General features: G+C 56.3%; 1 protein-coding gene across 7 annotated transcripts; it reads right to left on the bottom strand.

Moving 5' to 3' along the window:
- Positions 1-613: 613 nt before the first annotated feature.
- Positions 614-22,179, bottom strand: KATNB1 (katanin regulatory subunit B1). 7 transcript variants are annotated; one of them, XM_032157481.2, is made up of 21 exons: positions 21,859-22,121; positions 20,698-21,002; positions 20,559-20,597; positions 15,861-15,991; positions 13,156-13,273; positions 6,933-7,033; positions 6,562-6,603; positions 6,140-6,223; positions 5,809-5,924; positions 5,265-5,336; positions 4,937-5,087; positions 4,603-4,793; positions 4,351-4,481; positions 3,866-3,925; positions 2,848-2,915; positions 2,605-2,724; positions 2,349-2,498; positions 1,919-2,046; positions 1,770-1,844; positions 1,385-1,501; positions 614-1,043 (listed from the first exon to the last, which is right to left on the bottom strand). In XM_032157481.2, exons 4-21 carry the CDS (start codon positions 15,861-15,863, stop codon positions 911-913), a joined length of 1,860 nt encoding a protein of 619 aa, XP_032013372.1. In that variant the 5' UTR covers positions 15,864-15,991; positions 20,559-20,597; positions 20,698-21,002; positions 21,859-22,121; the 3' UTR covers positions 614-910. The 7 variants fall into 7 exon arrangements, with proteins under 7 accessions (XP_032013372.1, XP_032013371.1, XP_032013367.1 ...); XM_032157480.2 differs by lacking the exon at positions 20,559-20,597 and having other exon boundaries at positions 1,919-1,995; positions 3,875-3,925; positions 22,094-22,179; XM_032157476.2 differs by lacking the exon at positions 20,559-20,597 and having other exon boundaries at positions 22,094-22,154.
- Between the last annotated feature and the right edge of the window lie 1,726 nt (positions 22,180-23,905).

Below are 23,905 nucleotides of genomic sequence, written 5' to 3'. Positions count from 1 at the left end.
CAGGTTACTGCTGGGCACCACCCACTCCCACCCTTTGCCCTGGCCTTTTTCCTCTTCAGTGAACTGGCCAGAGGTCCACGCCACCTTCCTCCAGTGCCGAGGACCCTGACCACCCCGGGGCGGGGCTGTACCTGGTCTCTGCCTTGGGAGCAGGAGGGGGCCCACCTGTCGCAGTGACCACGGAGCGGGGGGGCCCTTTCCCGCCAGCCAGTGCTGGGGGCTCCAGCAGGGAATGACAGCTGATCGGAGCCCTGCTCAGAGGAAGGGGCAGGTGCCCTTCTAGTCCTGCCCCTGGAGGTGTCCTGGGGGTGTCCATAAGACAGCTTGAGTGTAGCTGAGGTGGGGAGGAACGGGCTGGTGGGGGCCACCCCTAACCTCAACACCCAGTGGTGGAAGGGTGGTTGCCACCTCCCCTTCCTTCCCAGTCTGAAGTGGCTGAACTGGTGCTGTCCCACAGGCCTGATTCTCTGCTGCCCCCTGCTGGCCACACGGCCCAGAGCCTCACCCCAGGGCTTGGAGCGGGTGTGGCCTCATCTCAAACCATGGGGCAGGCACTCCTGGGCCTGGGGAGCCCTGTGGCCAGCAGAAAACATTCCCCACAAGGAAACCTGGGAATAGTTACAAATTTAATAAAACTTGCCTTATAAATTACAGCAGCAGCCCCAGGGCTCAGTTCGCTGCCCCAAGAAGCAACAGTTGGGCAAAGCTGGGCAGCTATTGCTGGAGAGAGTTGTCGCAGAGTTCAGGGCTGTAGAGGTGGCCAGGGACCAGCGTCACCTCCTCCAGGATGGCCACAGGACAGCGGCAGAGGCCAGGCAGAGGCTCATGGGCCAGTGGGTGCACAAGGAACAGGAGTGGGGGCTGAGGCCAGGCCCTGTGGGCTGCCGAGCGCCCCTGCCCACTGCGTTCCTCAGTCCAGACTGGCCATGAGCAGGTGCAGCTCGCGGAAGGTACTGCCATGGCGGCCGCTGAGGCCTGACTTGCTCTTGACCAGGCCACTGATGCTCTTGAGCTGCTTGTAGCAGAGCCGGCACTTGTGCAGCCTGTAGAGAGGGCGGGGCCTGAGGGGCCAGCTGGCACCACCACCACCACCCCCCAACCCCAGGGCCTTTGCTGTCCTAACTGCTCCAGCCCTTCCTCCCAAGGGAAGGCGGAGGCCCAGAGGGGAACCACCCAGGCCCTGCCAGGGATTGTGGGCACAGCCAGGCCATGGAGGAACCCAGCTCTGGCTAAGCCCACCCATGCCCTGAGCCATGGCCCCAGACCAACACCTCCTCTGTACTCTGTCCCAGCAGGACTGTCAGTAAGAGGGGCCCGGGCCTCCAGGCCTTTGTCCCCTCACCTGTTGTGGCACCCCTGTCCCCAACACATGCGCTGCCCTCACCTCTCCTCCCTGCTGATATCCACACCCACGGAGGGTGGGGCCGCCAGCATGTCTGTGATGAGGGGCAGAAATCGCTGCAGGATCAGCTTCAGGGAGGTGCAGCCCGTCTGGACGTAGCTTTAGGGGGAGATGGATGACATCACAGATGGACCCAGGGCCACAGACAGAAAGATAAACAGCAAGGAACAAAGGAGGAGGGGGCAGAAACAGACACACACACACGCCTGTTTCCACTCCCACCTCCAGACTGTTGAGGGGCAGCAATGCTTCACAGCCAGCTCACAGGAACACCCAGGCTCTTGGGGGTCCTTCCCGTGGTTCTGGAGGAGGCTTCTTACCTCTCCCCTCCCCCTGCTTGAGGCAGGCATGGCTTCCCCGCACGCACCTCTCATACTTGCTCTGCAGAAGCTTCTCAATCTGTGGCAGGACTGTGGTGCACAGGTCCAGCTTCCACAGGGAGCTAGGAGAGGCCAGGACATGCTGCCATCAGCCCAGCCCTGCCCCTCTGCCCACTCCCCCTTGGCAGCCACTTACGCTTTCTGGTTGACGATGTTCAGGAGGTCCACCACCACCGACAGGTCGTTGATGGCCACAGCAGAGTCCACCGACGTCTGTGCAAACAGAGCACCGTCAGGGGTGGGGCAGTGGGGGACAGTGTGGCCCTGTGAGGGTGAGGGTGGGGGCACGAACGTGAATGTGGGTGTGCTGATGGGGCCGTGGGTGTTCAGCACTGTACCTAACGCAATGAGTGTAAGGCCAGGCATGTAAACAGCTGCTCACTAAATGGCAGTCTGTGATGATGATGATGGGGGAAACAGATGGTGTGACGTCAGGGATGGCCTATCCCACACTGTCCCCCATGGGTGGCCTCTTCTTGTTCTGCCCCAAGCCCGGGCAGGCAGGTGGCAGGGACAGGCAGGGGCAGGGGGGCGAGACAAGGCCCTGGGCAAGGGTGGGCACTTGCCTTGATGTCACCCGTGGTCCACACAGCCCGCACAGTGTCCAGGTTCTTGTGGCGGCTGGTGAGCACTACACACATGGTGTCATGGCCTTTGCGGATCTGTGACATGGCATCCTCATCCACCAGCTCGGCCTGCTGGGGGATCTTCACGGCCTGCGTGGGATGGGCACCCAGATGCTGGCATGGGAGGAGCCGGCAGCAAAGCTCTGCCCTCCACCCACAGACCTCCACCCATGCCTCGAGCTGGGCTCCCACTCACGGGCAGGAAGTCAGAGGCCTTCAGCCCGATGGGCTCGTTCCGGGTGGCAGGGATGATGGCAGGCTCAGCCTTGGGTGCAGGTGTGGAAGCAACCACGGGGGGCCGGGGCAGGACCTCCAGCTGAAAGAGTGTGAAGCTCAGTGGGTGCCAGCCTGGGGCCTCCCTCTCTGCCTCCCGAGGGACCCCCAACCCTGGGTCAGGACCCTCTCTAGGCCCCACACCATACTCCCTCCCTGGACATACGTTTGGCACCGGGAACTGCACATCCATGGCAGGGCTGGGCTTTGCTGCCTCCTTTGCTGTGGCTGCGTCTGGAGGCAAAAGGAAAAGATGACTAGGTCCGGCCAGAAGGGGCTGGCAAGAAGGGCAGGGCTCAGGGTGGGACTCTGGGCAGCATCTGCAATGGGGGGATGGAGCAGGAGCATGGGGGAGGCCGCAGGCCAACAGCGTGGGGGTTCCAGAGGACCTGGGGGCAGGCCTGGACCTGCCTCCTCCCTCTCCCCCAACTCAACCTTAGGTCTGCCTGTGGGTGGGACCCAGGGGGCTCTAGGATGTGGCCATCCTGTCCCTTCACTGGTGTGTATGTGGAGGGGCTGGGATGACTGACTGGCAAGGTGGAAGTGGAGGCTCCTAGGAAACCCAAGACCGATGGCAAGGACGGTCCCTGGGGGGGTGGGGGGGGGGGCAGGGGTACCCTGTAGGACAGGTGGCCCCATGCCTGCCCCTTCTCTAACCACAATGCAGATCATGTTTTCTCCCTTCTTAATCCAAACCCCTAGCTGAGGCCTTGTGGGCCTGACCTCTTGCTGGGACTCACCCCAGCTCCCCTCCTCTCAGCTCCCTTCCTGCCAGAAGCGCTTCTCTCTCCCTCTTCTCACCGGCCCCCAGGCCTCGGCAGGCATTGGGCCTCCTGAGGGCCTCCCGATCGCCTCCCGATCATCCCATCTACAGCAGACCCCATCTAAGGTGGGCCCCCAGTGACTCCTTTCCATCCTCCACAGCCCGAGTGCCCCTGGCAGCTCCCCCCGTGTGGTGGTGTCTATGTCTGTCCCCCACACACCAGGGCACAGGCTTCTAGGGGGGCACTGTCAGTCTTGCAGGGACCTGGCACATAACAGACAGAGGGCAGAGACCCAGCGGGAGAGGCTGTGGGTCGTGTCCTGAGAGGGGAGGGTCCAGGGAAGGGGCTTGTTGGGAGGGCTCACAGGAAGAGAAGATGAGGGATGGGGGGCATCAGAGACCTTGGGGAAACCAGGCTCACCCAACTCACCATCCTCTGGGGGTGCAGGGAAGGGCTCACTTCTCCGGGGTGGCGTCCGACCTGCAGAGGAAAGAAACCCCTGGCTGTAAGCGGTCCTGGCCAGGCCACCTGGGACCCAGGGCCCTGTCAGAGTGCGGGGGATGGAGGGTGGCTCCCAGGCATGCAGCTGCAGACTGTGGACCCTGCTCCTGGTCCCGGGAATCCTCAGTCCTGCCCCTCCCAGCCCACTTGTCCCTGGCAGGGCAGGGACTGGGACACTGAGCAGCTGCTGGGCCACTGCTGGGGAGTGCCCAGGACCCCCTCTCAGTTCCATCAGAGTACGGCCTGGCGAGGCCCAGGGAACATTGAGGACAGGGCGTGGAGCCCAGGCGTGGGTTAGGAGGAAGTTAAAGGGATGCGGAGCCACAGCAGGTCACCCTGGAAGGACCCCCAGCCTCCCTTTCACCGATGGGGACGCTGGGCTGGGGGCGGGAGCCCGGCCTCACTGATGCTGTTCTTGGGCTGGAAGATCTCGTTGTAGTCCTCGGCGTTCTGGATCTCTGCGCGGGACTCGCGCTCGTCCCGGTCATCCTCGCTGCTGGGGCTGCGGCGCTCGCTCTCTGAGTTCTGCTTCACCCTGGGGGCGTGAGGCCAAGCCCAACGGAAGCAGGTGCCCTGTGAGGCCCAGGGCTGGAACTCCGAGGCTTCCCCTATGACAGGCCTTCTCCTGGGCCCCCAAAGGCCCCCCAGGCCCTCACCTCTGAGGCTTGCTGCAGGTTGTGCTGGGCCGCTCATAGATGCGCCGGAGGGGGGCGCTGGGGTTGGGCGGTGGCTGTGCCAGGGGCCGGTGCTCCTGCACAGGGTCCGGGGCCACCGTGCCAGTCCTGGTGACACGAGTCAGATCCACCACGTAGGAGGAGACGTTGCTCTGGGAGAAGGCCACACCTATCTGCAGGAAGCGGAGAGGCTGGGACTGCAAGCCGAGGGGGCAAAATCCCAGCCCCAGTGTGGGGGTAGGAGGAGGGGCCTGGGCTGGAGGGAGGCGGGTGGCCCTGTGGGAGTGAGGGGCGGTGGGTGCCATGGCTCTCTCACCAACTGGTCATTGCAGATGGCCAGGTCGGCCACCTTGCCCCAGTTGACGAGGACCACATCAAAGCACCGCTCAGGTTCCCAGCCGTAGACACGCAGTGAGTCCTGGCAGCCACTGTACAGGCAGCAGCCGTCTGGGTTGAAGAGGACGCTCCTGGGCCAGGCGAGAGATGGCCATGGGTCCTGTGGCACCCAGCCTGGTCCCCACCCCGAGGAATCCAGAGGGCCCAGGGCAGGGAGGGCGCAGCAGCAGAGATGGGAAAGGCCCACCCACAGCCATGCCCCATTGCCAGGGAGGAGCGCTGGGCCGCCCACCCCGTAGCCTGCGTACCTGACAGGCCCAGGCTCCCCTTCGATGCAGCTCACCACCTGGAACTTCTCCAGGTCCCAGAAACGGATTGTCCTGCAAAGGCAGCCAGGCTGTGCTGCGAAGCCTATCCCTCATCCTGGCCTCCACATGCCCCTGGGAAGCCAGCTTCTCTCTAGAAACCTCTCCCCCAGGGCAGGGCCACCAGGAGCAACATCTGGGGCAGAGCTGGCCCTGACTTTGCAAGGGGGAGGCTGGGCCCGATGGCCCTGGCCCCAGGGTTGGCCCCTACAGCCACGAGCCTCCCTGCCCTATGGGGCCCCACTAGATGCCTTGGGTCCCAACCTGCCCATGAAGCCACAGACCTGGGACACTGGGGCCAGGGAACCAGAGTCCCTGGGAGATGGACCAGGGTCCAGTCCTGGCTCGGCTGAAATCCAATTCAGTCCACACAGGATCATCAGACGTATGACACCCCGGACAGTGATAGACCGGCAGTAGAGACACGCGCAGAGGACAAGGTGGTGAAGGACAGCAGTCACGAGCAACTCGCCTCGCTCCTCCTCACCTGTCAGAGCTGCCAGAGGCCAGCAGGTACTCGTTGGGGTGAAACTCGACCACGTTGACAGGCCCCGTGTGACCAGGGAACTCAGACATCATCTTGCCGGCAGTGAGATCCCAGAGCTGGAGGCAGGGCAGGGAGGAGGTCAGGGCGACCAGGCATCTTGGCTGCCCACCCTCCCTCTAATCCAGGCCAAGCTCTTTATCCACAAGCTACCTTCCACTCGGGATAGGCTTGGGACATGTGAGCCCGATCAGGAGGGAGGTGAGGACTCAGCCTGGTGTGATCAGCAGACCCCAGCCCCCAGCCCCTGGGCCCAGGTCAGGCCGGGAGCTACCTTCACGGTGTGGTCATCTGCAGCCGACGCCAACCACTTCCCATCGGGGCTGAACCGGAGACATCGCACAGCCTGGCTGTGCCCCTGAGGGAGGACACAGCATGAGCTCACCCTGGGATCCTGGGCCCAACAGACCTCTCCCGGCCTCCTCACTCCTATGGGACCCCTTCCATCTAATGACACCGGTTACCCGCCTGGTTCTGCTTGGAGAAGTTTGATGAATGTGGCTCTAGGGGATTCATGGAGAGCCAGGGGATCCAGGTGGGCCGCCCATGGCGCTCCTGCTCGGCTCCAGATCCATGTTTTATGTTATCACCCATGTGGGACAGCCGTCCCCTCCACCCCCTGCTGGGGTCTGGGCACCACGCCACACTCAATGCCCACAAGGTGCTCATGGAGTTACTGACGGAGCGCATCCTTACCCTGTATCGGAAGACACAGCCTTTCCTCCTGATGTCCCAGAGCTGTGGGGCAGAGAGAAGCAGAGGGGCAGAGTCAGGAGAGGTCAGAGCCACGACTGGAGGAAGGTGTGCGGTCGTGAGCAGACGGCGGGGCCCAGCCTTCTCTAGGTAGTTATTCCCCATGGAGACAAGCACAGAAACTGCTCACTAAAGCTGGCATTCTGAGCAGAAGCGTCTGGCAGATGCCTGCCACCCACTTTCCCTAGGATGGTGCGGATATGGCTGCAGAAAGGGAAGAGGTCCCCTCAGCAGGCATCCAACACTGAGGACCGGGCCGGGCCGGTCCTGCCACAGGCTCAGCAGGAGACATGGGGCACGGACCAGCCTCTCACCTTGATGTTTGTGTCCTGGGAACCAGAGGCTACAAACTCGCCGTACGGGTGGAAATCCAGGCTGCAGATATTGGCTTTGTGTCCCATGAGTGTACGAAGAACTAACAAGAAGGAAAGCAGAGACAGTGGCTAAGAGGCAAATGAGAAGGCTGGCAGAGGAAGGGCTGCTGTGGGCATTTGTGTGTGCGCTTTTGGATTAGCTGCACAGAAAAATAGAACAATAACACATATTTTTAAAACAGGAGGAAACAATCAAGGGTCCCACCACCCTAACAACGAATTTTCTTTTCTTTTTTTTGAGAAGGAGTCTTGCTCTGTCGCCCAGGCTGGAGTGCAATGGCGTGATCTCGGCTCACTGCAACCTCTAGAGGCCTCCCGGATTCAAGCAATTCTCCTGCCTCAGCCTCCCAAGTAGCTGGGATTACAAGCATGTGCCACCACACCCGGCTAATTTTTTTATATTTTTGGTAGAGATAGGGTTTCACCATGTTGGCTGGGCTGGTCTCCTGACCTCAAGTGATCCACCCGCCTTGGCCTCCCAAAGTGCTGGTATTACAGGTGTGAGCCACCGCGTCCCACCGACAACTAATTTTCCTATATTTCTCTTGAGAGATGACAGCCCTGTGTTACCTCAAGTCTGCAGAAATTGTACTGCGCTCTCCCCACAGACTGTGTTCCAGCGGAAGCAGAGCCAGGGAACCACCACACTCAATTCAGGGCTCCATGGGTGTAGAGCTTATGGTTTGCAGGGCACTGAACCCCACCCAAGACAGTGCAAGGAGAGAGACAGACCAGGAGAGGTTCAAGCTGGGAGAGAAACTGCTTGGTTGGAAAGATAAATCCAGGAAGGCTTTATGGAGGAGGTGGTATTTGAGTAGATGTCAGTGGGTGGAGGATGACGGATGCTCTGGTAGGTAGATAGAGGTGATGGGCAAAGGCCCTAAGGAGGGCAAGTGGAGGGCATGGCTGGGGTGGCCCTGGTGCACACACCAGTCTTCTTGGATGACCTCGGTCCAAGGGATCTTGAGGGTGGCTGTGAGGACACACCGAGGAGCAGTGAGAACTGAGAGGACACAGGGAGGACACGCAAGGACCAAAGAACTCCCGGGGTGGGGCCTGATCGCCTCCCACTGCCCTAGGAACCACATCTCCCATCCTTTCCTTTAAGGTTTTGCAGGCATCTCCATGGCCAGGAGCAGCCCAGCCTAGAGGCAAACCTTGTGTGTTTCAGGGTGTCCTCCAGCACCACTCAAATTTGTCTCATGTTTCCTGCTTTTGGAAAGATTCATAATTCACTATCTGAATGAAACTGACCATCCCAAGTGCCAGGGCCAGGAAATGTGGGAGTCCAGCCATTCTTAGTTTTGAGCCAAGGTGTAATAGGGTGCCTTGTGAGGTAGTGAGCTCTCTGTCAGAGGAGGTATTCAAGATTCCATATATAACACTTTACTGCAGAGTCGAGATCCAAGCACTAGGTGAATTAAATGAACTCTACTGTATGATCTTCTCTACCCCCAAAGTCAGGATGTGGGCTCTGGCATCAGACAATACTGGGATCAGCCTTGGCTCCGCTCCTCACTGGTGGTGTGACCCTGGCCAATCACTTACTGTCTCTGGGCCTCATGTTGGGTCACAGAATGGCGTAAACAGACATAAAGTGCTTAGCACGGGCTCTGCACATGGTAAGTGCTCAATAAATGCCAGTCGTAATTAGTCCCGTTCACATTTCTTCCTGCACAAGACCTGCCTTCTGCTCTTGGCTGTCCCGCAAGCTGGGCCTTCTCTCCTCCTCCCCAGGCCTCAGTGCCCCTCTGCAGCTGGCCCTGTCTGGTGCTGGAGCTGGGTCTGGACACTTTCACATCCCTCTGGAGTTTGTCGAATGCATATCCAATTCACCTGCACCACAGTCTCTGTAGCTGTCCCTCCTTGCTCCGTGTAGCTATCAGGTTCTGCTGGGGGCTGGGCATTGCCTCCTGGCCAAGGAGGCCACGCTGGCTCTTGCTCCAGTCCACACCCGCTCCCAGCCCACTCAGCTTGGATCCCACAGCAAGGCTTCCAAAATCCTGCCCTGCCCAGAGAGGATGTGGCGGAGTCCCACCCTGTGTGGGCTGGCTGCATGAAGCGCCGGCTGCCCTCCTGTGGGATCCCCTGCGCTGAGCCACCCTTGCCCTCTGGCTGTGCTGTGGAAAGCAGGCAGGACCACATTCTTCCGGCCTGACTCCTGCCCTTGCTCTTCTGTCCCACGAAGGCCTCTGATGCCCACATTCATCATGGGATCTAGGAACTGCAGAGTGGAGGGGCCTCCGGGGTCTGTCTGCCCCACACAGGAACCCCCAAGGCCTCCCAGCTGAGCACCTCCTCAGCCTACATCTGAACCCTCCAGTGATGGGTGGCCTTTCAAGGCAACCGATATGAGAGGCAGCTCTCTCTCTCTCAAGAAAAAAAAAAAAAAAATAGAGATAGGTGTCTCCTTTTGTTGCCCAGGTTAGTCTTAAACTCATGGCCTCAAGTGATCCTCCTGCCTTGGCCTCCTAAAGTGCTGAGATTACAGGTGTGAGCCACCATGCCCGCAGAGCAGCTCTCTTTGGAACCTTTCTACACCTGGGGCCTCAATTTGCCTGTCTGTCACTGACACCTGTGCTCTGGCGAAAGGATGTGGAGGGGGGCCGGAGGTCTTAGCTCTACCTGCTGTGCTGATGGCAAGTTTCTCTTCCATCCAATGGCAGAACAGACAGCACTGGGATGGGAATACTGATGCCGGGATTCAAGTCCAAGGCTCTGCTACCTGCAGCTACCAGGACTTTCCTAAGCTCAGTGCTCTCCATGGGCCTCTGTTTGCCCATCTGTCAACCTGGCTGTCCATAAGAATCACCTGGAAGCTTATTAAAATCCAGATCCTGCGCCCACCTCAGTACTGAATTGGGTTCTCCAAGGGTGGAGGGTTCGTAATGAGCTCCATGTGGAGCAGCCAGCCCTGGCCGTCCAGGGCCCAGGAATCCAGCAGTCTTCAGTTTTCAGTTCTCAGCCACCTCAAGGAATTCCTCACATTTCCCTTATGAGCAAAACAATTGTGGCTGAGAAAGCCTGGACAGGGGGCATGGTGCCCTCGGCTTCTCCCTTCTGTCTCTTGTTCTTCAGTGAATACTGAATGGCTGGTGCCCACGTGCTGGGATTCAGGTCCAGGGAGCTGCCCGCCTTCTGCCTGAGCCTTCCCACCTTCTCCATGAGAGCCCAGCCATCCTGGACTCCCTCCTCCCTGGCCCGCTTGAGTTCAGCGACACCAAACACAGCATGCCCTGGTGTGGCCAGGCAGTGCGATCACGTGCCGAGACACAAAGCCTGCAGTCCTGTTTGTTATCAAAGAGGTCCTGGGGCTCTTCTGTTCTTAAACTGACCATCACTGAGTAGGCAAGCATTAGTGAAGAGGCTGGGTGCATCTCTATTGAGTACCACCTACACAGGAAGCCCAGTGTTTCTGAGCAAAGGGAACCTTGCCACTGCGCATGTGTGGCTCATGGCTGCTGCCCTGCCGCCAACATAGAGCATGAACCAAGGAGAGGCCCAGAAGAATCTTGAAGTCTCAGCCAGGCCAGAGGGGCTCTCTTCTGGAAAAAGCGGCCTCGGCAAAATCCATGTTGCCGCTTCCTCTCCAGGGCTTCAGGTAGGCGGCCTCCTGCCTGGCATGCGGGATGATCCAACCAGGGCTATCAAAAAGCATCAGGCAGGCCAGGCATGGTGGCTTATGCCTGTAATCCCAGCACTTTGGGAGGCTGAAGCGGGCAGATCACCTGAGGTCAGGAGTTCAAGACCAGCCTGGCCAACATGGAGAAACCCCCGTCTCTACTAAAAATACAAAAATTAGCGGGACATGGTGGTCCGTGCCTGTAGTCCCAGCTACTCAGGAGGCTGAGGCAGGAGAATCGCTTAAACCTGGGAGACAGAGGTTGCAGTGAGCTGAGATTACACCACTGCACTCCAGCCTGGGTGACAGAGTGACACTCTGTCTCAAAAAAAAAAAAAGAAAAAAAAAGCATCAGGCAAACAGGTCTTATTTGGACCTCACAGAGCTGGCCTGCATGGTGTTCTGAAACAAATGTTAAATGAGCTGTCAACATTTTTAAATGGGTGGATTCCACATGAATTTCCAGATTTCCAGCCTCTCTTGAAAAATCCATAGAGCTGGCACCACCTGCTAAGACACAGAGGCACAGCACAGGAGCAGTGGGCGAGACTCTCCGCTCAGCCCCAGAACTGAGGGCATGAGTTTCCAGACCACAACCCCAAGAAACCAGTGACAACCTAGCACAGGGTGGAAGCAGACCCACCCCAAGGCTCACCACACTGGAACACCGGGACAAAGACCCTAAAAGCCTGCAGAGACAGAGAGAGAAAGGAAAGCAAAGAGAGAGAGAGAGAGGAAGGAACAGACAGAACGTGGAATGAAGCCAGTCCCCTGTGAAGGATCTGGGATCAGAACAACATCGGCCCCTCCCAACAGCAACCCTAGAACCTAAAAGGCAGAAGAGCTGCACCTTCCAAATTCTGAGGGCGATATTTTATTGCCAACATAGAACTCTATACTCAAACTCATAAAACAAACACAAAAGCAAATGATGGGGGTAGCAGAAAGTCATTTTCAGCCATGGAAGTTCTCCAAAACTATGCCTTCCCAGCACCCTTTCTCAGAAAGTTACAAAAGAATGTGCTCCATCAAAAAGAGGGAGAAAACCAAGAAAGGTGACGGCATGGGACCAGGAACAGCAGACGGAGAGAATTCCCCAGAGAAGAGAAATGGAGGCCCAGGATGACAGCTGGGCTGCAGGCCACTAGGACCAGAGGAGAGGCTCTGAGAAAAGGCGCCTGGATTATGGGATGGGTTTCAAAGAAACAGAAGGAGCTTTACTCTTCTGGCAGAGAATTTGGGGATGAATGAGTAATATGGACATAGAAAACACATAGATTAAAAAAAAAAAAAAAAGAACCATTATTAACTCCAGGGAAACCAAGTTATTAAAAAGAAATAGTCAGTGGTAAATGACACTTATGCCTCCTTACGATATAAACACTGCCTATTGAAATGGTGCTGCTGGGAGGGTGGGAGGAGAAAAACGAGCCATGGGGCCGGGTGTGGTGCCATGAGAGAGCTAAATTCTCATCCTCTACAGTAGGAAGAGAATAACTAACGTGTTTACTTTTTTTTTTTTTTTTTTTTGAGATGGAATTTCGCTCTTGTTGCCCAGGCTATAGTGCAATGGCTTGATCTTGGCTCACCAGAACCCCCACCTCCCGGGTTCAGGTGATTCTCCTGCCTCAGCCTCCCAAGTAGCTGCGATTACAGACATGTGCCACCACACCCGGCTAATTTTGTATTTTTGGTAGAGATGGGGTTTCTCCATGTTGGTCAGGCTGGTCTCGAACTCCCAACCTCAGGTGATCCGCCTGCCTTGGCCTCCCAAAGTACTGGGATTACAGGCGTGAGCCACTGCGCCTGGCCACAATGTTTTTTAAATAAGAAAAGAAAGAAACTGTAGTATGACCATGTGGTCTAGAAAGGTGGAGGTGATCAGTAAAGCACAGACAAAAGCACAGAAAGTTTAGGCTCTTGGAGAATGGGAAGGAGTGGGGCAGAAGTTTCCTCTTTCCATTGAAATTAATTGTAGAAATACTGGTATTTGAGGTTTTAAATTTTAGGCTATGTACAACTTCCATACAGATGAAAACTAAATTAAAACAGAGCACAAGCAAACAGATCTGGCCATTCCAGGCTGCCTCTAATGGCACCAGGGAGCCAAGGCAGAGTGGGGACCACCTGGAGTCGGGGTACAAGCTCCCCGGTTCTTCATGGCTGTCCCACACAGCCACCTCATTCATGTGACCTGCAGGGCCCCTGGCGGCATGTGACGTCCCTCTAGGTTCTAAATACACACACACACACACACACACACACACACACACACACACACACAATGTGCACGCAGACACACACATCCAAACACACACACACACACACACAGCCCCACACATCCCCCCACCCACACGAGGCAGCAGTGCATGTCAATGCCAGGCTAATGGGGGTGGAGTGGGTGCCACACTGCCCGGTTAGTGCTCCAGGAGCAAAGCAGCCAACCTAGTCCAGGCAGGCTTCCTGGAGGAAGCAGCACAACTGCAGAGCCTGAAGACTAAGGCAGGTGTGCGTGCACAGGAGGCAAGCTCGGAGGCCTACTTTTGGCAGCTTCCAGGTCCCAGACACGGATGGAGCCCGACTGGGAGCCAGCCACGATGAGCTCCTCGGGGGTGTTGAGGCGGACGCTCTCCACTGGGGACGTGTGGCCCGTCAGGCTCTGTGGAGAGAGAGCAGCAGCTTCAGTGCACTGCTGGACAGACCCCTGCAGTTGCTGCCCTGAATTCCAGGTCCCCCAGAAAGGCTTCAGCAAGAAGTGGCTAAGGCAGGAGGGGGTGCCCCATGGGGGCCACAGCCTAGCCCTCCTGTAGGCCCTTTCTGAGCACCTACTCCTCTCGGCCTCAGCTCCCAGGGCTAAGAGTGGCCAAACCCCAGTCATCCCCCCACCACCTCCCTCCTCCCTGCTATGCTTCTGACATGGGCGTCACCTGCAGAAATGGCCCTGGGCCCCTTGGAGGGGAGTGACCGGCCAAGATAAAGGGATGCTGTCCCTTCAGCCCTAAGTTAAGCAACCCTGCCCCCGCTCTGTTCCCATCTTCACTCCGCCCCACGCAAGCCCCTCAGCGAGAAAAGCCACAGCAGAACCAAGGCCTACCTAGTCTTGGGCACACATCTCGTACCTCTAGAACCCCTGGCTCTCCCTGACTGCCCATCCCCATGGAAAGGAGAGGGCTGTGGGGGTTGGAGGAGGGTGGAAGACTTTTCACTATGGATCCTCTATCTTTTGGATGTTGAACAGAATAAGTGTATCCCATACTCAAAAATAAACAAAAATAAATCCAAGTGGACGGCCTGCAGGGGGAAAGCGTGCATAGAAAGCCCAAGGGGAGAGAGACCCCGGCAGGCTGGAGGCACTGCGAGGCCTGGGAGGCTGGTGTGTGTGAGCCAGGGCAGTGGCCCGGGGCGAGGCCGGCTGGGGCCTGACAGCTGCACCTGGCGTTCTAAGACAAGCCTGCAGGCCAGGCCCCAGATGGTTGGCCCCGTTTCTCTGGGGGTCGTGGCATGTCCTATTTTTGGTCAGTCATTGGTGATGCTTTTTCATCTTGTGTATGCTACTACTTTGGCATTTCATGGGGGTAGAAAACACATTTGAACCCTAAAAACAAAGTAAAACAAAACATTTCAATTCATCTTTACTGACCCCTGGCACCCTTGCTGAGGCTGGGGTGGATCTCAGTTCTCCCCCTGGATCTCAGAAAAACACTGAGGTGATTAAGTTTCTACTAAGAAATTCATCCTTTGCCATATTATTTTTCTTTTTCTTTTTTTTTTGAGATGGAATCTCGTTCTGTCACCCAGGCTAGAGTGCAGTGGCACAATCTCGGCTTACTGCAACCTCCATCTCCCAGGTTCAAGCGATTCTCTTGCCTCAGCCTCCTGAGTAGCTGGGACTACAGGCACCCGCCACCAAGCCCGGCTAATTTTTGTGGTTTTAGTAGAGACAGGATTTCACCATGCTGGCCAGGTTGGTCTCAAACTCCTGACAGGTGATCCACCCACCTCAGCCTCCCAAAGTGCTGGGATTACAGGCGTGAGCCACTGTGCCCGGCCTATTCCTCTTTATTTCACCAAGAGTCAAAACAATGATACTCCCTGGTTGGCAAGGGATGGGGGTTGGGGCAGGGAGGAAAGGGCAGGTTCCGATGCTGCTGGTGAGAATGTAAAATGATTTCTGGAGGGCAATTTGGCAATCTGTTTTGAAAGCTTTAACAAAAGCACACACCCCTGGATTGAATGCAATGATCACGGATCTGCTCAAGGATCTAGGTGGCTGAGGATGTTCACCACAGGGTACTTTAGCGGAGCCAAAAAAAAGCCGGAAACAACCTCCATGCTGATAACAGGGTGTGGCTAAGCTAATTACAGCTCATCCCTACAATGGAACACCATTAAGCCATTCAAAATTATGTTGTAAAAGAATACTTGTTGACACAGGCAAATCCTTACAACACTGTTATTTTTAAAAACCAGGCTGCACAAGAGTGGCACTGTATTTTTATTTACGTGTGTGTGCTTGTGTATTTGTGTGTATACCTGTGTACATGCATGTACAAGTGTGCACTTAAGTGCATGTACACGTATGTGTATCTGTCTCAGCATCTAGAAGGACTCACACCAAAACACCAACTGTGGTAGCCTTTAGATAACAGAACTATATGTAGTTAATTTTGTGTTTTCTCCTTTATGCGCTCCTATTTGGAAAACATTAAACATTAAAGTTTCCAGCATTAAACATATAGCTGCATAAATAGTGGGGAGATGCTACTTAAGAACTACCTCCCTAACCAGCTCCAGCCAGGTCCCCTCAAATCCCCATTGGGGAATGAAGGCTGGGAATGAATTAAAATAAACGCCCACATGTCGCTGCCAGGCAGGCAGATGGGCAGGTGGGAGGGGAGGGGTACAAGTCTTTTGGCTCAACCACAGGCCCGGGGCTTATTTTAATCTTCTCATGCAGCCTGCCTGGAGTTCTTAATAGTACCACAGGCAGGTGACTCCCTCGCTACTGAGGGCTGGCCACTGTCCCAGCCATGCTGGGCTGTCCTGGGCCTCACTGAGCAGACAGCTGGGGAAAGCACTGATGGTGTCCCCACCACGCCCCCTCCACCCCTGGGCTGGGCCCCAGCAGATAGGGGGCCCCGGGCTCAAGAGAGTCTGAGAAGCTGCTCACTCTTCAGCCTCCAACCCCTGTCCCCGTCCCCTCCCCAGGCCCTTGTCCTGACCCACTGCTGGCTGCCGGGACTCACCATGATGCAGTTGGGCTTGTTGATGGACCACAGGTTGACGCGGCAGTCATCCCCACCTGTAGCCAGCAGCCGCCCGGAGGCTTTGCCCAGCACCAGTGAGGACACATTGCTGGCATGCGCGACGATCTCTTCTACACAGGGAAGGAGAGGGAGAGGCCATCAGGGCGGCCCGATGGGGCCTTTTGAAGGAGGGGTGACCCTGCTCAGCTACCCGCTTCGGAACCTGAAGCCCAGTGGAAGGATCTGCCTCCTTCAGCTCCCCCTTTGGTGCCCACCATGAGCTGCAGGACCAGCAGACAGGGCAGGGCATGGGCCTGAGACAGAAATCACTGTTTCTCAACTTTCATCATGCCTGTCCTTCCTACCTTTAGACCTCACGATTTTCTTCCTGTTTCTGCACATCACCTGGTAATATTGACTAGTTATACTCAATTTTAAAATTGCCTTGCTATTTTTATTAGCTTTGTCTTAAGCAATGTCCATGAAATTACAAGTTTGATATACTCATGATACTCTTTCTATGATACAAAAAGAAAAACAATTATTAAAATAAAAAAAAATTGACCCATGCACTGCCTACACACCTCTCAGCTGCTGCTTGTGTGTACATACAAACCCCGCTTTCGAGAACACACTTTAAGAACAACTGAAGTCACCTGTAGACAAGCTGCCCCAGGTGAGCCTGCACAGGGCTTCGGCTCAGATTCACAATCACGGATCAGGTTCTGGTCTGAGGTCTGCGATCTGCTATTGCGTGGCCTTGGCTACTAGGTCACTTGTCCTCTGAGGGCCTGGCTCCTCATCTGGAAAGTGGGGATGCCCATGGTGTCTGCTCACACCTGATGCTGAGGACTTCCTCAGAGCGTGCCTACGTGCTGCTTAGTAGCAGGCGAGGGCTCCGTGACGTTGGGCAGGCTCGGGGCTAGTCACCATGAGAGAGTGGGCATGGGGGCCCGGGCAGGCACCAGAGGGTGGGCTTCATGAGGAGAGGGCAGGAGGCAACAGACTGAGCAGCTGGGGTGGGGGTGAGGGCTGACCACACAGAGGAGGAGGCCGTGCAGACAGCCCAAGGCCCTGGCCTGGTCAGTGGAGATGGCAGACATGAGCCTCAGAGGGCTCCTCAGGGAGCAAAGCACAGGCAGGGAACCAAGAGGCGGCCCGGGCCTCAGAGCCCATCCCTGCATGAGCTCCTCCTGGAAAGAAGGGAGAAAAAAGACAGTTCTCCCCACACAGGCCAGGGGAAAACCCCAAGGTGCTGACGCCCTGAGGCACCCGGAAGGCCAGCGTGGGTGATGCCAAGGAAAAGGGTGTTGCAGCCACGGCGCTCCACAGAGGCCCCTCCTGCACCCCAGCTCTGACTCCACCCTGCCTGGGTGTCTCTGCTGCGGACTTCAGACCACAAGGAGGTTGGGAAACTGGGCCCAGGGAAGCTGCTTGCCAGAAAGCCGGGCTCCAAGGGGCCACCAGGAATACCCAGGGGACAAGTTGCAGGCTCAATCTCACTGATGACACCCTGCCTCCTGGGCCGGCCGGGGCAGAACCAGCACGGGCAGCAGCGCCAGCAAGGGCGAGGGTTCCCTGTGGGCCCAAACCTGGGCCAGGGCGCTGGGGAGCTCGCCATGGGGATCCCAGGGAGCTGCGCCCCACTGTAGCCCCATCTCGACGAGAGCCTTCTGTCCTCTGGACACTGTCGGGACAGAAACCTGGGGAATTCCAGCCACAAACATGTGTCTGTTCAAGAGTTTCCGTCCGACCCAGAAAGAGGGCAAAGCACCTTCTCCCTGGCATTCTGTGCCCAAGCCTGGTGTCCTCTCCGTGGAGGCACTGCTCACTCCCCCTGGCCTACCTGGAGGGCTCTGTCTGTCCCCTGGCCCTCACTCCTCCCAGGGAAAGTGTCTGGCTGGGCCCCACCTCACTGGGCCTCAGGACTGCTGCCCCTGGAGTCAGGAGCATTCATTCACAATATCAGTATTTCCTGGGTGCCTGTTCTAGGCCTTGCACGAAATATGCCCTAGTATGATCAGATGGTGGTGGGGGTGAGACACTGAGCTGGCAAAACTGCAGACTTTGGGGTGAGAAGGATTTAGAAGTTGGGTCCTTCTGGAGGAGCCCACATCACTCCCCTCTAAGCAGCCTGACCAGGGACTGACTGGAGCCCACAGAGGGAGGGCAGAGGGGCAGGGACACAGCACAGGCACCTGCAAAGGAGGCACAGGGCACCACCCCAAGAGCTCCTCCTTCAGCAACCAACAGCCCAGGCCGAATATTTGATTTTTTCTTTTTTTTTTTTTGAGATAGAGTCTTGCTCTGTTGCCCAGACTGGAGTGCAGCGGCAGGATCTCGGCTCATTGTAAGCTCCGCCTTCTGGGTTCATGCCATTCTCCTGTCTCAGCCTCCCGAGTAGCTGGGACTACAGGCGCCCACCACGTTGCCCGGCTAATTTTTTGTATTTTTAGTAGAGACAGGCTTTCACCATGTTAACCAGGATGGTCTCGATCTCCTGACCTCATGATCCGCCCGCCTCGGTCTCCCAAAGTGCTGGGATTACAGGCATTAAGCCACCGCGACCGGCCCGGAATACTTGATTTTCATACCAAAAATAAAAGATAAAAATCCTCAGTGTCTACTGGCAGGCCAAGCTCTGGGAGTACAACCTGGGTCCCACATCTAGCCAAAGCTGGGGAACACGGTGTGATGTGGCCAGAGGGGCTGAGGATCAGCATCCCAAATGCAAGATACAAAGTACTAGGTTTCAACGACCTCATGTGGGCCACGCACCTCTGAACCTCACCAGACTCTGGAGCCACAAGGAGCCAGAGGTCATGTGGCCCTGGGCTCTTCAGAGTTGATTCCCATGGACACCACCGTGCACATGACATCAGCAGCAGCAGCAGCAGATGCCCAATACGCCTGATCTCATTACTTCCTGCTCGCACACACTGATGGCTTGGCCTTGCCTTTATGATAAAGCACGGCAGCCTCAGGAGGGCGGGGGTCCTGCGAACTCACTAGGTCCATGCGGCCCCACGTTCCTCCTGCTGCTGTGCCACCGCCCATGGCCTCCCTTGAGTCGTTCCAATACACTGAGCCTCCTGCCTCAGGGCCTTTGCACTTGCTGTTCATGCAGCCTACAGCATTCCCACCCCATCCCTACCCCCAACCCCCAGCTAACTGATTCAAAGCACAGGCACCAGCTTGCAACTAGAGGAGACACAGAGGGATACCGTTATCCAGTTCCTGCCTGTTGCTCTCCCCAGGCTCTGAGCTCCCACTGTACAGAGACCTTGACTACTTTGTCCCCCAGTGGCTCCCCAGTGCCTAGCTCTGGGGAAAGGCCAGCTGTCAAAGGGATGAATACATAATCCCAATAATTACAAAGCCACTCTAACCAAAGTGTGCCCTCCTTGGGGAACCATAACAGGGTTCTCCCAGAGCCCTAGAGCTTTGGGGAACAACATGAAAATGGCCCAAACTTCTCACTTTACAAACAAAGAAACAGAGGCCCTGCAAAGAGCTTTGCCCAGAGTCTTACAGTTAAATTCATGGTTAAAAAGTGTGGAGTCTTGGCCAGGCGTGGTGGCTCACGCCTGTCATCTGAGCACTTTGGGAGGCCAAGGCAGGTGGATCACCTGAGGTCAGGAGTTCAAGACCAGCCTGGCCAACATGGTGAAACCCCGTCTCTACTAAAAATACAAAAATTAGCCAGGCGTGGTGGCAGGTGCCTGTGATCCCAGCTACTCGGGAGGCTGAGGCACGAGAATCGCACGAACCCGGGAGGCAGAAGTTGCAGTGAGCTGAGATCGCACCACTGTACTCCAGCTTGGGCGACAGTGAGACTCTGTCTCAAAAAAAAAAAAAAGTGTGGAGTCTTGTCCCAGCTCCTGAAAACCAGCCCAGGGACAGCTGGCAGCAGGCAGTGACCAGGTGGAGCACACAAAAGCTATGCCAACCAGTTACAACAGGTGGGGCAGGGCCCACTGAGGTGCCAATGTGTAGGGGAATTCTCAAAATATGATCTGGGGATGCTTGGGATCCTCAAGATCCTTTCCAGGGGTCTAAGAAGACAAAAGGATTTTCACAATAACACTAAGATGGCATCTGCCTTTTGCACTCTCATTTGCTCACAAGCATATGGTGGAGTTTCCCAGAACATCACTAGAGGCCTATTTGATTATATACTTTTGTTTGAAACGTCTCAGTATTAACTTCTAACATGGTAAATATTGACAGATATGTAACTCCAACAAACAAAAGCACTCTGGGGTCCTCAATAATTGTTAAGAGTATGAAGTCTTCAGATGAAAGAGTCTAGAACCACTTGTATAGCGCAATGGTGGGAGTGGGCAGTGCCCATCAGTTACAGTCTAAGCCCTGTCTGCACCCCTCTGCCCGCCCCTCCTCGCTCCCACTCCTTCCCCCATCCCAGGCCCAAGATGCTTTTATCTGACTGGGGAAGTTTGACTTGTGAGATGTCTGAGAATGCTGTGAACATCTTTCAGGATTTCTCACCCCACTGTCAGCCTAACTGGAAATGCTGTGCTAAGTGCTTTAGGATAGGTTCATCCTGTCACTTGAATTTCACAGCAACCACAGAATGCAGGCATCATCTCATTGTACAGATAAGAAAACTGAGCCTCAGAGAGGTTAAGTCACCTGCCCAGTGTCACCCAGCTAAGAAGTGCCACAGTCATGACTTACATCATGGTCTATCTTACTCCAAAGTCTAGGAGTCTCCTCCTGTGCCAAGAACAGGAAACAAAGCTGTGGGTTCAGGCCTCCCAGCAACAAGCCGCTAATAGAATAAATGGGGTGATAAAGAAAAATGAAAACCACTCACGCAACTTCCAGGCTGTCTTGGTGACCACAGGGGTGGCCATCCTTCAGCTGGCTGGCACCTGAAGCCCCACCCACAAAATAAACTGTGCTTTCCTCGTGGGGTGGGGGTGGATCCCCCCCAGATCCACCAATCAAGTTGGCAGAGAGTTCCCACACATCCAGGCAGACAGAATGCCTCTTCTTCTGGCCCTGGGGTGCCTCGTGGTTCCAAATTACCCACAGCAGCAACAGCAGCAGCCTGTGCACATCTGTCACGATCCTGGATCATGGAATGTTAGGCTCGAGCCATCTCAGCTCAATACAGGGCTGCAATACAAACAGAGGTGACGTCATGTTAGAAAATGCTTGGTAAGAGCTATTGCTCCCTGGATCACCAAGGCCACTTAAATAAAGACTGACACCCACCAAAACCACCAGAGTCAGAAGCTGCACTGCAAATTAGGTTTGGGAATCTGCAGAGGGGGCACCTCAGGTGGGGTGATTTGGAACATAAGGAAAAAGAAACTCCTCCCAGAGGCCAGGATAATGAGCTGCAGCTCTGTTCCGGGATGCTGGCTGCCTAAAGTGCAGCAGCCGCAGTGGGGCGGAGAAGACCACGTGTCTGCAATTCACACAGATTTCCTGGGAGTCGTTTTTGTCTGACGTATGGGATGTGGGAGAGTGGAGTCAGAAGCTAAGCTTATGGGCCTAGGAAAGGCATCCCAGGGACGGCCACTTAAGTCCTCCCTGGAAAGAATCTCGAAGACGACCCTGATGGTCCAATTCCCCAGCTCTTGGCAAGGGAACCGCTCCTGCTCCCTGCGATTCCCAAGGACAGAGTTAGGAACTAGGCCTCCAGTCTGGGCGTGAGTGGCTATGACTCCTCAACTCGAAAAGGCCACCTCATGGAGCCTCCCACCTCCTTCCCACAGCCACTTCACCTCTTTCCCATGAGCCCGCTCCCCTCCGTCCCCTTTCTCCTGGGTCCCCAGGTCTGCCTCTCTACTCCTCCGTTCACACCCCCTTTTCTCCCTGCCCCGAGTCTCCCACTCATGCACATCCTGTCTCCCGAGCTCCCTCATGAGGCCCCTGCCTCGCCAGACTCCCGTTACTGCCCCTTCCCATATGCTCCCGGGGTCTCCCATTCATTCATTCTCCTACTTTTCTTCTCCCTATTCATTACCTGTCCTTCTGCAGACCCCCAGCTCTGCTTCCGGCCTCCCTGGTTTTGCCCCCTCCGGCCTCCACCCCGACCCCTCTCGTCCGGGGGCGGGAGCAGGTCCCTCTGCTTGCGGAGTACCGGCTCTAGCCTCCCCACGCTCAGAGCTCTCTGCCCGCAAGCCCGGCCAGCCCCGCCTGGCTCGGCCCAGCCCAGGGGCCACCGTCCGCTCGCCACCTCTTCCCCTTGCCCACTCCACCTGCAGCTGCGGCTCCGGAGGCCGAGGCTCCGCTCCAGGCGCGACCCCCACTTGCCTCCATCCCCTGCCCTGATTGGCCGCTGCTTGACAACCGACCCTCACAACAAAACCCCCGGCTCAGAGCCCCGCCCACCTTTCCTCCCGCACCAATCAGCTGCCGCGGGTGCTCCGCCTCCTGCCAGGACTGACCAATGGAAGCAGGCGCTTCTGCCGCTTTTCCTCAGCACCCGCCCTCTTTTCCTGAATCGGACTAATCAAGAGGAAGGAGCGTTCAAGAGCCGCCCCTTGGCCTCTAATAAGCCAATGCAAGCTGCCGTTTCCTTAGTCCCGCCTCCGTCTCAAGTTTTCCCTTTCCTCTCCGTTTCCTTCCTCGAACCTAATTTGTGTCTGAAAACCTTTGAGAGCCGCCCTCCAATGGCGGCTGCGCCAATGGCTTGAGCAACCGTTCTGGATTGACCAATCAGCGCTCGCATTATTGGAAAACCCAATTCCCAGATAGCCAATGGGAAGGGGACTTCGGGGGCAGTGTGAAGCCTCAGGCCTTCCATCTTGGAGTGGGGCAAAACCTAAGGAGGCCTTAGTCGGCATTTTGTGGAAGCTCCCCATTCTTCCCTTTCCCTGCAGATGGTCCCCCGTGGCAGGAGGACTTTGTCCCTGTTCTTTGACCCGGACGCCGGCTTAAATCCCCCACGGGAGGTCTAGAAGGAAACAGCCTGATTCCGGAGCCGAGGCAGGCGCTGAGCCTTGTAGCACTGCACACGCAGCCACCGCCTCGGCTAATGGATGCATGGGCAAGGGGCTGCTCCCTGAGTGGCTGCAATGAGGGAATCGGAGAAGGGCCAGCTTTATTTGTGACACGTTGGGCGGGGTGGGTTCTGGGAAGCGCTGTAACCCTTCTCGACTCAGGGCCCCTCGCGTGGCCGCTTAGGAGGGACTTGGCCCCGCAGCCGCCTCTTCCTGTTGCCCAGAGGTTGTCCCAGGCACCCAGAGCCCCTCGAACGTCGCCTTTCGGTCTCCAGCCTTTCACCGCAGGTCAGGGCTCCTTGGGCTCACATAACGCCCCGTACAACCCTAAGGGGTAGGAATTCCTGTTCCCATTTACAGATGAGGAAACTGAGGCCCGGGTTAAGATGCTTGCAAAAAACCACACGGTCAGAAAGTAATAGCCCCAGAATTCGAACCCTTGTTCTGAAAGCCAAAGCGTGGGGGAGTCCCCACTCTGCGTTCTGGGTTCAAACGATTCTCCTGCTAAAGCCTCCTGGGTAGCTGGGACCACAGGCGCCCGCCACCACGCCTGGCTAAGGCTAGTTTTTATATTTTTAGTAGAGACGGGGGTTTCTCCATTTTGGCCAGGCTGGTCTTGAACTGCTGACCTTAGGTGATCCACCCGCCTCAGCCTCCCAAAGTGCTGGGATTACAGGCGTGAGTCACCGCAAGACACCTTTAAAAGATTAGCAGAATAACATCGGATCAAAACTGTCTAGCCTGCAGTTCCCCTTAAGTTTTGTATTATAAAAAAAACTAAATAGAGAAAACTTGAAAAGACAATATAATGATACCACGTAGATTCCAGCACTTGTTAACAGTTTGCCATATTTGCTTTGTCTGTGTGTCTTTTTCGGAACCATTTGAAAATTGTAGAGATGACATTTCACCCCAACACCAAATACTGAGCATGTATCTCTTAAAAATAAGGCCCTTGGCCAGGCGCAGTGGCTCACGCCTGCAATCCCAGCACTTTGGGAGGCCAAGGCAGGCGGATCACCTGAGGTCAGCAGTCCGAGACCAACCTGGCCAACATGGTGAAACCCC

This window comes from Hylobates moloch, unplaced genomic scaffold, assembly GCF_009828535.3.
Source record: "Hylobates moloch isolate HMO894 unplaced genomic scaffold, HMol_V3 SCAFFOLD_6, whole genome shotgun sequence".
In the NCBI taxonomy this organism is placed as follows: domain Eukaryota; kingdom Metazoa; phylum Chordata; class Mammalia; order Primates; family Hylobatidae; genus Hylobates; species Hylobates moloch.
This window is presented reverse-complemented; position numbering and strand designations above follow the sequence as displayed.